This window comes from Temnothorax americanus, unplaced genomic scaffold (assembly GCF_048541705.1).
Source record: "Temnothorax americanus isolate GAGA-0224 unplaced genomic scaffold, ASM4854170v1 Scaffold112, whole genome shotgun sequence".
In the NCBI taxonomy this organism is placed as follows: Eukaryota; Metazoa; Arthropoda; class Insecta; order Hymenoptera; family Formicidae; genus Temnothorax; species Temnothorax americanus.
In genome coordinates, this window is record NW_027509245.1 from 177,604 (window position 1) to 195,039 (window position 17,436).

The 17,436-nt window shown below is 40.9% G+C and overlaps 2 protein-coding genes across 14 annotated transcripts in view; both read right to left on the bottom strand.

Moving 5' to 3' along the window:
• The window catches only part of LOC143908712 (dorsal-ventral patterning tolloid-like protein 1), a 297,226-nt gene that overhangs the window by 165,328 nt on the left and 114,462 nt on the right, over positions 1-17,436 (bottom strand). For all 13 annotated transcript variants that reach the window (XR_013260224.1, XR_013260223.1, XR_013260222.1 and 10 more), the window contains 4 exons: positions 15,770-15,977; positions 15,344-15,552; positions 15,027-15,252; positions 14,628-14,813 (listed from right to left, as the gene is read on the bottom strand). Coding sequence is in view for 6 of the 13 variants with exons in the window: in XM_077426472.1 (XP_077282598.1) it covers positions 14,628-14,813; positions 15,027-15,252; positions 15,344-15,552; positions 15,770-15,977 (829 nt within the window). In the remaining 7 variants the exon portion in view is untranslated. The remainder of the gene's footprint in view (positions 1-14,627; positions 14,814-15,026; positions 15,253-15,343; positions 15,553-15,769; positions 15,978-17,436) is intronic.
• Positions 2,366-6,256, bottom strand: LOC143908704 (uncharacterized). The gene is made up of 7 exons (XM_077426462.1): positions 3,616-6,256; positions 3,495-3,548; positions 3,373-3,441; positions 3,257-3,313; positions 2,986-3,030; positions 2,800-2,904; positions 2,366-2,724 (listed from the first exon to the last, which is right to left on the bottom strand). The coding sequence occupies exons 1-7, from the start codon at positions 3,709-3,711 to the stop codon at positions 2,527-2,529; spliced, it is 624 nt and encodes a 207-aa protein (XP_077282588.1). The 5' UTR covers positions 3,712-6,256; the 3' UTR covers positions 2,366-2,526.

Consider the following 17,436-nt stretch of genomic DNA (forward strand, 5'->3'; position numbering starts at 1 on the left):
CAGAAAAAAGGCAAAAAGATTGAGAGGGAGGAGAAGGGGGAAAAGGGGAGCGAAAACCCCGGGGGGCCCCTTCAGCGCGAATGCCCCGGGGCGAGCCGCTGCGGGGGGAAAGGGGAGCGAAAAAGCGGGGGGCCCCGGACGAGTGAAACAGGGGAAGGGTTTAAAAATGTTTTTTTTCTTTTTTTTTTTTTATTTTTTTCTATTTTTTCTTACGTATTATATAAAATATAAATAACATTTTTTATAAAAATGAAAATTTTTGCACCCAAAACGGATATTTTAAAATAAATTTTTACAACACATGCAACATACCCCCGGTAAAAACCCCTTTTTTTTTAAGCGGATGTAAAATTCCTTTCCCTTCCCCTTTTTAAAAAAATTTGGCGTTTTCCCCAACCGGGGAATTTGGGGTCCCCGCAACGCTAAAAAAAACTGCTGTAATGGCATCTTTACTCAGCATATTACAAACCACTTTGTGAGAAAAGCGAGCACGTTTCCTCCTTGCAGTCGGGGGGAAAAAAAAATTAAAAGTTTCATTTTACACCCTTCGCGTTTCCGCCGGGGGAAAAAAGGGGAGGGGACTCTTTCCCCCCCAAAAGCGAGAACGCGAGTCGTCCCCCCCCGAGGGGGAGCGTCGATCGCGCGACGCGCGCCCCCAGGGGGGGGGTCCGCGAGGGGGAGCGCAAGATACGGCGGGTAGCCGCGCCGGAGGACAGCGACGACGCGACGAACAGGAGTTACGTCGAGGACGCGATCAAACGGCTCAGGAAAGTCGTGACCGGTGAGATCGAGAAGAAAAACGCGACGCTGAAGAACGACGCGCTGTGTTTGGACGAGGAATCCTACGACGCGAGAGAGCGCAAGATACGGCGCTTAGCCGCGCCGGAGGTCGGCACCGACGCGACGAACAGGAGCTACGTAGAGGGCACGATTGGGCAACTGAAAAGCGTTTTGATCGAAGAGATTAAAAATAACAACGCGATCCGAGAATTGGGGAACGAAATCGCGGCGCTGGAAAACGTCGCGCTCCGTTTGAACGCTCAGGATTCCTACGACGCGTCGGGACGCAAGATACGACGCGTAGCCGCGCCGGAGGTCGGCGCCGACGCGGCCAACAGGAGCTTCGTCGAGGGAGCGATCACGGAGCTCGGAAAGACTTTGAGTGATGTAATAAAAGAGTTTAAAAAAGAGTTCGTTGCTGTGACAGATAAGCTCGAGGTTGAACTCATCGCGATCAAAACCGTTTTACGAATTATCAAACAAAAATGAGCGTGGAGAAACGAAGACTCGTGGAGGAACTGCACGCGCCGGCGAGGAAGAACTTTCTCCCGTCGCCGCGTTGTGGTGCGCGGTTACGACGATCTGTGGCAGGCCAACGTGGTCGAGATGCGTCCCTATTCGCGCCAAAACGCGGGTTACAATTACATTCTGACGGTCATCGACGTGCTGAGCAAGTACGCTTGGGCGATCCCGCTCAAGACCAAGAGCGGAAAGGAGGTCGCGACGGCTCTGCGAAAGATTTTTCGCGAGGACGCGCGGTGCCCTGAGAGTCTGCAGACGGACAAGGGAAAGGAATTCTACAACGCCGTCGTGCGCAAGGTGAATCACTACTCCACGTATTCGGTGATGAAAGCGTCGGTGGTGGAGAGATTCAATCGCACGTTGAAGAACGACATGTGGAAGCTCTTCACGCTTCAGGGATCGTACAGATGGATCGACTCGCTGAACATTCTTGGCAAAAGATTTTTTTCGCAGACTTGTGTTATTCATAGAAAAAATACCTCTTTTTTCCTATTAGACCAATGTTAAAATCACATAATTTAAAAGTGAATTATCTTTTTTTTTGGGCTTAAGCGATTCATGAAAGTTCCTTCTTTCGATATAAATCATATCATTTTTTTTTTGGCAAAAAGTTGTTTCATCATCGAACTACCTTAATAAAAAATTGTACACATTCATCGGAATTGATTTTTTTACTATACGATAAAACCATTTTACGATAAATGGGATTGAGAGAACATGCGTATGAGAAGACGCGAGTAAGATCGAGAGAGAAAAAACGTAGGTGGGATAGAGCACATGGAAATAGGAAAAAAATTGACATCGACGCTCGTTTTCTATAATATATTTTGTATATTTGTAAGATAACTTTTTATGAAAATATAAAAAATATTATAAAAAAGTATTATAAAAAAGTATTATAAAAAAAGTATTATAAATAGTATTATAAATAGTATTATAAAAAGTATTATAAATAGTATTATAAAAAGTATTATAAATAGTATTATAAATATTATTATAAATATTATTATAAATAGTATTATAAAAAAGTATTATAAAAAATATTATAAATAGTAAGGTTTATTTTGATTCCAATCTTCAAGCTTCTCCTCATAGAGCTGGAGCCCGAAGAGACGCGTCAGGTCAAAAAACATCCGCCACGTGGTAAATGGCCGCGATGTCTCGGCGGTACGACGTATTTTACCACAAATAATCGACGTCTTTTCGTTCTTCAGGTTACTCCTCCTAGAGCTGGAGCCCGAAGAGACGCGTCAGGTCAAAAACATCCGCCACGTGGTAAATGGCCGCGATGTCTCGGCGGTACGACGTATCGTACCACAAATAATCGACGTCTTTTCGTCGGCACCGCCTCTCCGCTTGTGTCCACGCTTGTAGGTTTTTATTAACGTAGCCCTTTACACTGATTTGAGTTGAAATAACATGCTGAAAAACACACATTATTAAATACTGTATATACTTTTAAAAATTATGTATGCTATTAATAATGAACATACTAACCTCCGGCGGGCAAAAGACCAGAGATGTCTTCCCATGTAACTGCATCTCCCACTGTCTCGTATCATAAATGTGTAACATCCCCGTGCCCGGAACGTCTATTACCCACTAAAAATTGATTTTATAAAAAATAATTTATTAAAAATAATTTATTAAAAATAATTTCATAAACATTTTTTTAACACACACCTTTGGTAGGAGCGTGGCATCTATTGTTTCGTCATATCGGAATAACTATAAAAAAAACATGTTAAGTGTGAGTTACTAACAGATAATTAAAAAAATTATTTTTCCTAATTGTATATTAAACATGAGTCATTCATGTATACGATAATTACAAATTAAATAATTCTTTTTTCTAATTGTATATTAAACATGAGTCATTCATGTATACAATAATTACAATTTTCTTTTTTCCCTACTTATATATTTTAGAAAAAATATTACTTAAACGACTCACCGTCGACGTGCCGAAATGCACGTGTATTTCGGCTGGATTCTCATTGGCACCTTCCTCCTATAAAAACAATTATATATAAAATATTTTAAAACATCACACGCGCACAAATCACGTACCTCAAATCTAGTAAAATTTTTATATTCGTCAAACGTCCTTTCAAATAACGTCTTCTCATGTACATCATGCTGTAAAAATTAAACGAAATATATTATTTAAAAAAAAAACACAAATAACGTACCTCTGGAATGAAATTTATATACGTCGCCGGAATAGGCTCGCGAACGTCGTCAGGCTATAACAAATTATTTAATAATTTATTGAATATACTAAATCGTATACCTTATATAATATGTACTCACCTTCATGTGCACAGGCACCTCAAATGTTACATCGTCAAATAGGTATCTCATTTGCAAAGATTCCTCGTATGGAGTGAACGTAACGTTCATCCCCATTTGCAGAGGTACCTTTGCAATCTTCAATTTGTTAACTTTTATGTACTAAAAATAAAAAATATATTACACAAAATTATTACGCAGAATTTTTTTATTATTGCGCAACACAAAACACTTACACCGTCACACGGATACGTTATTTGCAAACGCATCTTGGCACTGTCACTGTTCAAATGTACTTTTTTTAAAAAGACTTCGCGTCGCTGTCTCAAAAAGACTGTGGATTGACTACACCCAAGTCTAGCCGGGAGTTCTTTATCTCTCGGTCTCTCTCGATACAACGAGGCTGGTCGGAAAACCACATCCGGTACTATCTTGGTATTATTTTTATCGCATTTTTTGCTGATTATGACTGCTAGCTTTATATAATTTAACGAGTCGCTTTAGTTCGAGACTGTTTCTCCGTCGCGTAACGTCTTTTCATTTTTTTTTTTTTTTACGATTATGACTCCTCTCGAGCAGTTTGTGCCATGTAAAGGTGTAGTGACTCTGGAGGAACTCCGGGCTGCCAATACGGGGGAGGAAACCGCCCCTCCTACGCTGGTGGTGCCCGACTGGTTGGATGAGGGCTTTACCTACACTCGTCCACGTTTCCGCATCGGTCAGCGCGACTTTTTACCGGGTGGTGATCGGCGTGACCGGCCAGATAATATGACGTTGTTCATGCTGTTGTCCGAGCTCCGTTTCCGTCTGATGACGGGTCGGGGATATACTCTTCCCCATGATGTTTAATCGTAAGTTTCATTAATTTATACATTATACATCTTTTTTATAAAATTAATTTGATTTAAATTTAACAAATAAAATACATATTACCGCCGTGCCTCGTTGACTCGAGTCTGTCGCGCGTGTTCCGCGAACCGCTCGCCGCGTCGCTCGAAAAAAAAACCAAAGGAGGATGTGACGTCGACAGCGACCTTGAACTCGAGTTCGGACGCGCGATAAAAAAAGCGATTGACGCTCCCCCTCGCGGGAAGACACGACGACCGCTCGCAGCGTCGATCGAGAAAAGGAAAAAAAAAGAAGGACGCAACGTCGAAAGCGACCTTGAACGAGTTTGAACGCGCAATAAAAAAATTTTATTAGCGAAACGTAACGGTTCGGGGTGAACGAAGAGAGCGGTATCGTCTCTCTCGATCTCTCTCTCGATACGTCGGAAAACCGCGTCCGGCCCGTCGGGGCGAAGAAGCGCGCGATCGACGCTCCCCCTCGCGGGAGGACGCGACGTCGAAAGTGACCTTGAACGAGTTCGGACGCGCGATAAAAAAATATTATTAGCGAAACGTAACGGTTCGGGGTGAACGAGGAGAGCGGTATCGTCTCTCTCTCTCTCGATCTCTCTCGATACGTCGGAAAACCGCGTCCGGCCCGTCGGAGCGAAGAAGCGCGCGATCGACGTTCCCCCTCGCGGGAGGACGCGACGTCAAAAGTGACCTTGAACGAGTTCGGACGCGCGATAAAAAAATATTATTAGCGAAACGTAACGGTTCGGGGTGAACGAAGAGAGCGGTATCGTCTCTCTCTCTCGATCTCTCTCGATACGTCTGAACGCGAGTTCGGACGCGCCATAAAAAAATATTATTAGCGAAACATTAAAAAAACGATGAAATCGAGGGTGTTTGAAATCCGAGTCTCGGACTTTGACGGCGCGTGCAAGCTAAATGATTGACTTGACGATAAATGTTGTTCAGACATTATTGTAGATAATTTTACGCTCTACAAAAAAGGTGCGTATAGTTAGTTACCTTGCTTAGTTTTCGAAATATTTGAGAAAAAATAAAAAAATCGCGTTTTTTGTTAATAATATTGTTAATAACTTTTTATTGCGCATTAATTTTGCGAAACAAAATAAATCCCACTTATAGTATTTCAAATCAAAGCGATTCATGATGGTTGCAACCTGGAAAGATTAATTGGAAGGTTTGATGTCTAATATGACTGACCTAGTACGTAAAAACAAAAAAATATGTAAAAGAAGAAGAAGAATAAAAATGTATTTTTTATATATAAATCATGACTTAATTTCTTTACACGCATTTCCATTCGAGCCGTATATGCGACAAAAAACATAAAAAAAACACCGCGACGATTTAATCGTCAACGACGATAAATTTTATCACATTTACATTTGCCGATAAACTTACAGCAGCCGAACGTCGACGCTCGCCCTCGTATAAACTTCTAGAATGTTCTCGAAGGATGAGATCAATGCAGAGGCAAGTGTCTCGCAATCTAACTCTCTATTTTGTTTATATTTGCCAATAAAATTCAAGCAGCCGGACACCGGCGCTCGCTTTGGTAATATGACAACCCCTCCCACACGGACCCCTTGCTCTCAAGTGTACCCTCCTCCCACGTAATGACTTTTCCAGAAAAAAACTTGCCATAAGCGGTTGTAACTGAAGTATTTATAAATGTTCATAAATGTTTATAAACGTTTATTCAATGTTTATAAATGTTTATTTAATGTTTATAAATACTATCGGCCGAACATCGACTCGAATTGACATTTGTTTATAGAACATGTCTCGACACGCTCGCCGAAACCTTGATAAACCCCTTTCCCTGACCCCCTCGCCCCGCTCCCCCCTCGGCCCCTACATCTGAAGTATTTATAAATGTTTATAAAAATGTTTATAAAAATTTATAAAAGTTTGTAAATACTATCGGCCGAACATCGATATGATAAATGTTTATAGAACGTGTCCCGACGCGCTGGCCGCCCTGACAAACTCCCTTCCCCTGCGACTCCCTCGCCCTCTTGCCCTCGAGTCCCCCCCCCACCCCGCTCCCTCCTCGGAGTTCTCGGGACAGAACTCTCATAATTATTCTATTTATATCTTTGTGTTCCCATTCAAGGATCTTCCTATTCCAACACAAATGGTAGTAACTTTAATTCTCCTTAACAAAATTATAATATTACTGATGAGGCTGTGGATCATAGGAGTGGACAGAGAAATTACTCGTGATTTGCACAATACACCTCGCGTTTCTTTATTAAAAAATCGTGGATACGTTACAAAACGACTCGTGTCGGCTACCGTCGTGTAGCGACTCGAAGTAACATGCGCGATCGCGAGACTCGCTGCCTTCCGATGCCGCGCTCGGCAATATTCGTATACGCTCGTGCGCCTTCGCGCTAAATGCGACGACCTGCCTCAATACTTCCGCCGTCGGAGCGTTTTGCACACAACCAAAACTAGTGTACCGCTTACTAAACCTATCCCTTGGAAGTGCCTTTGTAAATATATCAGCTAATTGCACTTCAGTGGGTACGAACTTCACATCTATTTCGCGATTCTCGACCTGTTCCCAAATATATTTTATATCAATATGTTTGGTTCTCTTATGGAATTCCAGGTTCCTAATAAGTCGTATCGCGCTTTGATTGTCGATACACAAAGTCATCGGTTTATCTCGCTTAAAACCGATGCCTGAAAGCAGCTTCCAAAGCCACACTGCTTCTTTTGCTGCGGTAGCCGCTGCTACATATTCCGCCTCGATCGTGCTCAATGATACTAATTTCTGTCGCTGAGACGACCACGTTACTATTCCGCCTGCTATGAGAAACGCGTACCCCGTCGTGGATCTGCGCGTTTCAACGTCGCTCGCAAAATCTGCGTCCGAGTATCCGACTAGATCGATTCCTGACTCGTCCGCGCGAAACTCAATACCGATATCTACGGTCTTGACTAAGTACGACAAGATTCGTTTGACCGCCTGCCAGTGACTCTCGTCGTGATTGTTTAGAAATTTACTTACTGCGTTCACCGAATGCACTATATCGGGACGCGTTACAACTGCGAGAAACAATAACAAACCGATAATTTCCCGATACGGAACTGATAACTGCCTCTCTTTTCATCCTTCTCTACCGGATACAAAATAGAATGAGGATCTGCCGGTACAGATATCCCTTTCGCCTGGCTCATTCCAAACCGCTCCAGAATCTTTGTCGCGTACGCTGTATGATGTATAAACATCGATCTTGATTCTCTGTCGCGACAAATCTGCATCCCGACGAACGTGCTACAATCTCCGAGTGATTTCGAACGTTTCGCTTAACAACTCGATTATTTTTTCGATCACTTCTCTCGACTTTGTGGCTACAATTCCGTCGTCTACAAACAACGCAAGATATATTTTCTGATTCTCGTATATTCCGACAAAAATACATTTATCCGCGTCCATTTCTGTTAAATCGAATTGTTTTAAAACCTCTTTAACCTTAAGGTTCCAGCGCTTGCTTCAGCCCGTAAAGCGATTTCATTAGCCGGCACACGACACTTTCTCGATTCTCTTTTTTCTCGTCTGGTCAAAGTCCACTGAGAACCTCCATCCGGATGTGCTTTTCTAGAATATCGTGCAGAAATGCAGTTTGAACATCAAATTGCACCGTCTTAAGGTTCTCTTGTGTGATAACTGCGAGCAAAACTCGAAGCGAGTCGTACCTCACAACTAGTGAGAACGTCTCCGAGTAATCTATTCTCTTTCGCTGCTTGAAGCCTCGAGCACACAGACAAGCTTTATATCTTAGCACGCTTTCATCTGTGTCTCGTAGAACCTTGAAGACCCATCGTGAGTCGATCATCTTCCCGCCAGGAGTCCTCGGAACAATCTCCCACGTCTTATTCTTCTCGTGTGCCTGGAGCTCTTTTTTGATTGCTTCCGCTCATTAAACTGCTTCCGAACTCGACATCGCTTCTTCGTATGTTGTTGTCATAACCGACCATAACCAGCTTCTACGCTCGTGCGTCGAACTTAGTCGTTTTCCCTTTTGGTACGTACGCGAACGCACGCGACCCGAAAACTCGTGCATGCCGAAGATCCGGCTTCCTGCCCGTCCATTGCTCGAACGGTGTACGGATTCCGCCGTTTCTTGATTCCCCCGTGCGGTTTAACATGTAAACCGCTGTGGCTGTCGTTTCTACCCACAACTGTGTTGGGAGCTCCTTTGCTTGCAGCATCGTCCTCGCTGCTTCGACAATCGTCTGATTGTCTCTCTCGGCTCTCCCGTTTTGCTCGGGCGTATACGGCGCTGTCGTCTCTAGTGTAATTCCTTGAGCCTTTAGATTCTTGGCCATTTTCTCGTTTCAATACTCTCTTCCGTTATCCGTGCGCAAGGTTCGCATCGCGCGACCGAATTTATTTGCTATCAGTCGCTCGAACTCCTGAAAACGTTCATACGCGTCAGATTTATGACGAATGAAATAAACGTACCAGAATCCAGTTGCTTCGTCCCTGAACAACTCGTAGAATCGTGCGCCTCCTAGTGACTCCACCGATATTAGCCCACAAACATCACTGTGGATTACTTCTCCTGGCACTCTAGACTTCTCTCTCAACTTTTTTTTGAACGGCAGTTTGTGAAGCTTACCCACCTGGGCACGCTTCGCAGAAGAATTCAGCTGCATTCTTCACGTTGACTCCGTCCACGAGCCCGCGATTCACTAGCTCGACCAGAGCTCTCTTATGAATGTGCCCAAGCCTCTCGTGCCACAGCTTGAAATCCCTCGCCATCACGTTCATCTCGAGCTCAGCCCTCGGTCTTCTGAACAGCATCTGATACAAGCCATTTTCTTTTTTAATTTCAGTAGCAACTGTAGCGCCTCCTCGCAACACGTCCACTCCATCGTCCTACTCGCGGTACAAGCAGAACATTCTCGACAACTACGCTCTGTCATTCGCCGCATACGAGCTTTTCTATTCGTGCATTACCGACGTCGGCTACCTCACAGATGCCATCGTCTCCGAGCATGACAGACTCCCCAGTTACGGGTCGTAGATCCTCGATCCAGTCACGCCTAAATGTCACATGCTCCGACGCACCACTGTCGATGATCCAGACATCTCTCTTATCGGTTTCTCGTCACTGCCTTAACTGCTTGACCGACGGTTGTTGCTGTCGTCTACTGCTCGCCGCACTTGTTTCGCTGTGTTTTCGTCTCGCGTCTAATACAAACGCACAACTGTTACTCGACTGACCTTTGTTTTGTCTTCATTCTTCTGTTTATCACACTGACTCGCGTAATGTTCTCGCTCCTGACACCGGTAACACTCTATGTTTTTCTTCGACTTCCTTTTCCTTTTATTCTTGTCGTTTGTAATATTATAATTTTGTTAAGGAGAATTAAAGTTGCTACCACTTGGGTTGGAATAGTAACACCCCTTGAATGAGCACACAAAGATATGTACCACATGGGTTTTATTTTTCAAAATATATTCCATACCACACAGCACAAAAAGTTGAAACAACGTTGCTGAGATGTTGCAATATTGAATGTTGAAGTATAAATATCTTTCCAACATTAAACCTATGTTGCTTCTTCTACATTGTTTCTTTATGTTGATACACACACAACATTGAAACAACATTAAATAAATTATTAATCTTTCAACGCTAATTTGCAACGACACCACTAAACGGCGCATGACAGTAAGATCAATTCGTAAGTAAATTTCAGTTAAGGGTGAATATAAGCAGACCCCCGGCAAAGAAAAATTATGACATCCGTGGGTCTTCAAAATAAAATCCAATCTGAGCTCAGAACGTTCTGTTAAATATTAATCAATATATAACACTTTAATTGTTGTTGCATTGTTTTTAATATTTGTCAGTTAATATATCGTTACAAGATTTTTGAACACTAAACATGTGTAAAAGATGTGTTATATACAGGTATAAGCAAGAAAGAAGCGTTAGAAGATCACCACTGGCCCATTCGATCATCAAGCAATGTTTTCTGAAGATTGAAACAACGTCTACAAGACATGCAATTCAGCGGACATTAGATGTTTGTGCAATGCCTTTTCAACGTTGAATCTACATTTTGCAACGTTGATCCAATATTGCAAATATTGCAATGTTTTTAAGATGTTGATTCAACATTTGTGTGCTGTATGGGTACATACCCGCAATATTTTTTCGTTAAAATCTGATGTATTTGATAAATGACGTGTCTGCGGCAACGTATTAGCATTACTTTTAAACCGGTTCTACAATTAGTCGTATGTTGGAGACGTATGTCGGAACGCAGCCGATGGTCCAATGAGAAAAGTTTACGAAAAAAGAATTCTCTCATTAGACCATCGGCTACGTTCCGACATCCGACTCCGATATATAACTGCTTGTAGACCGGCCTTTACTGCTACATGGAAACATTTTTTTTTTTTTTTATTAAATTGCAATGTCTTGTAGACATCTACAAGGCATTGCAATTTAGCGGACATTAGAAGTTTGTGCAATGTCTTTTCAATATTCAATCTACGTTGAATCTACATTTCGCAACGTTAATACAATATTGTAATAGATGAAAAACCGTAAGACCGATATAGATAGGACATCTGGGAGATTAACGTAGTAGTAAAGCAGTCGTGGGGTAGTAGCCTAAGTGCTAGGCGTGTCAACAAAGGATTCCGAGTTCGAGTCCCGGTCGGCTCCGTTAATTTTTCCAGTCGCTTACAATATTGTAATGTTGAAATTCATTGTTTTTAAGATGTTGATTCAATGTTAGTGTGCTGTAAGGATACTATTACTATTACACTATTAACTTGTTATGTGGGGTCGCGTTTAGTTTCGCACGCGTATCGATAGCGAAAATCAATGCGTGCAAACACCGATAAATCGATAGATCGATGCGACGGGATTCAGCGTTACCAACCAAAAGCGTTGACGATCACTTAAGAGACTTATTGAGATACACGCAACAAGTCGGAACCAGTCTCGATCGTTAAAAATATTTTATTTGTGAATAAAGGCCTAATGTTATTCCTGAACAAGAGACTATTGTTACTTTGTTGTGCCTACGTACAATCACAACAAAATTGGCGACGAGGATTATCTGGAAGGCCGACATAAGCGAAATACGATATTCGCAATTACATATTACACAGTACGTACAACCTTGAAATCAAGAGTGAAATTGTCTCGGTGCCATTACAAAGCGATCATGGCTGTACAAATAACACGAGAACCAGCAATTCCGGGGTTGTTTGCGATTGAAGCTTTTGATCCATCGTCCACTACATGGAAACGATGGGTGCAGCGTCTACAAGGCGCTTTCTTGATTTTTGGGGTCAAGGATAAATGCGAGGGTTCCCTATTTATTACATTACGTAGGAGCCTCGACATTCGATGTACTGTGCGATCGATTGGACCCAGTTGATCCGTTCACGCAATCGTACGACGTGTTATTGTTGGAGTATTCGTCACTGTACACCGACGACATTTCCCTAGACCAATCATAACCTTTAATCCTTTTTTTTTGAGCCGCTACTCTCTATGTACTCTCTATGGTCTATACCCTTTTTTCTTGTCTCAGCCGTCTTTCACGAGATAGATTGTATCACAAGTCCTTCATTAAAGAAATCGCATATTGAACTGCATATAAAGTGTATAAACTGCGTTATTACATCCTGTATCCTCTTGGACATTCTGCTCGTTACGGTCAACAGTTATTAGTCCAGAAACTCGAGAAATTCTATGAGCCAGCACCCCTGGAAATAGCTCAGAATTACCGTTTCTATCAGAGGAAGCAAGGGGAGGAGGAAAAAGTGCAGCAGTTCGTTGCAGCTCTCCATAAGCTAAGTATTCACTGCAAATTCGGAGATTATCTCAAGACGGCGCTACAAAACCAATTTGTGTTCGATCTTCTAAATAAGAAGACTCAAGTTTGGTTATTGGAAAAGAAGGACTTGGACTTCGACAAAGCGGTAAAAATTGCTATTACAATAGAGCTGTCAGAGAAAAGCTCGCAGCAGATAAAGGGCGCGAGTTCAACGTTGACAGGTACCGATCTGCTAAAGGCAGGGAAGAAAACCCCAGGGAAAAATACAGGTGATAAACAGTAGAAATCAAAAACCAGGAAGTATGCTGCAAATGCGTCTAGTTCTAGTAATAAGTCTAATGTAAAAACTAATGTAAAGTGTTTCAGATGTGGGAAGTCACATTTAGCTTCTAATTGTAAGTGCACGCTCAGTAAAGATATTCGTTGCCATGGCTGTGAAAAGCAGGGGCATCTGCGTACAGTTTGCTTTGCTAAGGGCTCTACCAATCAGTTACAGGAGATTTTAAGCTTGGAACACGTAAATTTTCGGGATAATTTTCTAACAACGCTCGACATTAACGGGAAACAAATAGAATTCGAGGTTGACAGCGGAGCAGCGGTGACAGTTATTAGCAAACAGGGTATTCAAAGGATCTATCCAGAGGCAACCATACATAATACCCAGTTACAGTTAATTTCATATTGCGGTCGTGTCTTGCGTAGCAAAGGTTATATTACAGTTAACGTTAAATATAAGGACATTGCAAAGCGACTTAACATATGTATATAGTAGCCCCATAACCCCATAACTTACAACTCCATAACTCTATAACCCCATAAACCTGGAAATCTAGCAGACTCCCAATAACCACATGACCCGGGGGAGGAAAAAGCCAAGACAGTAGGCTCCCAAAAATCACATGACCCTGGGAGTTATGCGGACAGAAGAAAGGATATACAATAACATATCTAATATAACTTTATAAATTCATAACTCTGAAATCCTTGAGCACCTAATATTCTATTTCAAAAAGCTTTTAGACACCACAACTCATGATCGTCTGTGTTTTCGTACCCTCTTATCTTTAAATAATTTGTGGAGTGGGTTCTGTTTACGCTTCCTCCCTTTCACAACACTTTCTCTCTTCAACATCCAACAGAAGTCAGCCATCATATTTATATCCCATCTACCCTGGTAACGACGTTCCATTTCTTTGATATCTTGATGAAATCGTTCTCCTTGCTCTTTGCTGTAATCCCCAAAATTTTCTGGGAAGTAATCAAGATGTGAATGAAGGAAGTGTAGCACGTTAGGGATCCTGTTCCGATCGCAGGTGAGTCTGCCGTCCTAGGGGTGATAACCCTCATACCTCCCTAGGTCGTAGTATGAGGGCTTTCCCACTTTGACGAGGACAAAGTCAACTCGTTGTCAGACACACTACGGCTTTATCCTCACACCCTAACGCCCCCCTCCCCTAAGGCAGCACGCGTTTGCCGGCTTCGTTACCTCAGAGAATCGGAAAATGGATCATTCTACACATCCTTGATTGAAGCAGTTGTCACCATCTCCAACATCCTCTGAGGCAGCAGGATTTTCAATTCCAACAACGAAATCAGAGATTCCGTGATCAGAAGAAGAAACATATTGTTTGAATTCTTAGGGTGCCGTCCCATGAAGAACGGAATTTCGGAAAACGGAATCTCGGAATCATTCTGATTGGTTAGCTTCATGAGAATTGTAGCGGAAAACGGAATCTTGGAATCATGTTAGCCCCCATGAGGCTAACGAATCAAAATGATTCCGAGATTCCGTTTTCCGAAATTCCGTCCTGTATGGGACGGCATCCTTAGACATCCAGGCACAATGTATATGGGATAGCCACATATATATAAATTTGATGGTACTCCGTGGACATAATTCGGGACTTCTGATTTGAATGAGTGGAACTCATCATTTTGTTTATATATCCCTCGTTCTATTCCAGTTATAGTGTTATAGGGTCATGAGGGCTTGCAAGTATAGAGTTCCAAGGTTACGGGATTAGTACAAAAAGGCTATGGTATTCTTAGTTTGGCTGTTTGGAGTTGAGTGAGCTACGGAGTTTGATGTTAAGTTGTGGGATCTACGATTTAATGGATTTTTTAAGATGTTTTTGGCTGTAGAAAAAAATCTTGACGTGTAGGGACAAAACTGAGATCATATTCGGTTTCAGCAGGCGAAAATACATGAGAATATCATGGTCTAATCCATGGCGCAGACAACTTTCTTTTTGTAGGCCTGTGTAATTAAAGGAAAAGATAAAAAATAAAAAACGATTTTTTTTATTTGAAAATACTTGTCTTGCATAATTGTATTATATGTGCACTTACTTAGCTTTAAAGCCCTGTGCCTGCAGTTCTCCGCTACTGAACACCATCACGAGTCTCGGCCCGTCGCTCACTATGTGACTCGGATTGCTCTTATTACCACACATCTCATAATCGAATTTGTCATAAGAATCCGTCGCTTCTTGACCTTTTAAATATAATTTTAGATAGCCGTCGGTACATGTTGTCCTGGGAAAGCGCAAAAGAGAATGCGATGCAAAATGACATTTACGTACTGTCACACTGGCAACACAAGGAGAACAGAAAAATCAAAATAATGTCAATTTGATGTTACATTGACCAAAAAATGAAGTAAATTTGGTCAATATAACATAAAATTGACATTATTTTAACTTTCTGTCTCCTCCTTAGAAATACTTGATAAATATAATTAATACTTACTCTCCCTTGGGTATCTGTATTGTAAACATTAGAAATTCCAGTCGCACGCGCTCTAAATGTTGCGAGTCTTGCATACCGTAGATAAAATAACGACAGACAACCTTCGGTATATAAGGATATGGAAAATTTGGACTAACTACGAATCCTGATGTTTCTTTCTTGCTAAGGATCTTCTGATCGCATTCGGATCCACGGATATGCTCGCCTTGATATTCCGTTATAAAATCTATATGATTAAGAAAGATAATAAATAACGATTAACAAAATTGTAAAATTTCATAAACAAGAAACTAAGAGTCATGATCAAGACGTTTTACCCAAGCTGACGAAACTCTCCGAGAACTCGAAGATTCCTTTAAATCCTCGATTTTGTGTATTCGCCGTGCGCTTTAACGTGGAAAATAGCACAAACAAATTGTTCTCCGAGGAGTATAATACCAAATTTCGTTGCTGGCCGCAATACGTGCCGATAACGGCGGTCGAATTATTGGGACCATCGTACACTTTTACGTAATCTAGCGGACAACTATGGAATAATTTTCTTGTTAACTTGAATTAAATTATGTCATATCGCTATAGATACCTAATGCAAATAGATTTAAAAATTTAAGATATACTTTTATTTAAAAAATATTATAGATGATCTACAGGAATTAATTTCTTTTACTTTGGCTGTTAATTATTAGAAATTCTGTATAAAAATTTTAAATATCTGAAAAAATGTTGGCCTTGCAAGTACGTACTGTGGCCCCCCAAAGAACAAATCAAAGTCACGAAATTCCAACCGCACACGTTGTCCACGCCGCCCGACAAATTGATAGGTACAAATAAGATCTTTCGGATAAGTACCAGGATAAGTAGGAGACAGTATGTTTCCGTTACGTTTAGTTTCTGCATGTATTATGAAAGAGCACGGTGTGCTTGGCTCTGGTGTGCCAACCTCGTATTCGGCTGCAAATAAGTTATATCAAATATGTATTATTAAATTTCTATAGCATTTTTTAAATATGATCGAATATCCGTATTCTTAACATCTTTATTCTTAATACTTTCTCCTGCTGCCTTGCCATTGTTTTATATCTGTCACATAATAATACATAAAGTAATAAAATATACTGGTGGACATGGAAGAAAAAAAAAGAACACCACGAAGAGCTGATATATTCACTACTAACGTAAGGTATCCCCAATAAAGATTTCCATATGTTGTACAATCTTGCCTTTTTTATCATACAGTAATGAGACTTCTTTGACTATAACTGGCAAATTTTACTAATAAGTCAGCACGTTTTGACTCTAATTTGAGTCCTTTTCAAGTGTATATATATTCTTACGAAGACATTCGTTAGTCACGACAATGTGCCTGCAAGTCAAATCTAAAGACTAGAAAGAAACGAAATGGAATTTGCTTAAACTACCCTTACAGAAAAAACACCCAATTTTTGGTGTAAAAATACTCTCAAAAAGACCATCAAAAATTTGGTGTAAATTTAAATCGTCAATTGACGGTCAACACCGAAATGAGGGTTAACCATGAAAAGAATCCTCAAATAGGGTATCCTCAAATGAGTGTAACCCCCAAATAAAGTATTCTCCAATAAGGAAATTCACCCGACATAAAAAATAATTATATTTATTTTGAAATTTTATTACTACCTTTTAATTAACTTTGTTTCTTAAGATGCAATCTCTGATTATAAATATTTTCTCGTACTTGAAAAACACACTTACCTTGATGGGATTCGAACTCGAGGATCTCGGGACCTCTAGATTGTGAGCCAACCGTCTTACGTGGTAGACTACTTCTTAATTTGATGTAAGTGTTATATACAGTCTACATGTGTCATAACCAGCGCAAATATATAATTTTTCAAAAATTCTTAAGAAACAAATTTAGTTTAAAAAGAGTAATAAAATTTTGAATCGGATATACAAATATAATTTTTTCTTAATGTCGGGCAAATGTCAAAAACAAGTGTTGGCTTATTACAAAATAGGCCTATTGGGCCAACGTCGCGCCGCGCGATCGAATAATGACAGTCTTGATGTGTGTATTAACTGTACAAAATTTTACACATACTTATATATATATATATATATATATAAACTTTTATTCCATAAAGCACATGTACATTATTTTAATTAAGACCTAATTATATTTACCCTACCAATATTTCATTAAAGTAAGAATACATGTCCTAATCGGGGCCTGCTTATGTATCCTCAAGTTTTGGATGTCGACACGAAAATTTCGGTATCAACACTCAAATTTTAGTGTCGACACCCAAAGTTTCGGTGTCGACACCAAAAGTTCAGTGTCGACATCGAAACATTGGGTGTCGACATTCAAATCTCGGTGTTTACACCAAAAATGGAGTGTAAACACCCAAAGTTGAGTGTAAACACAAAA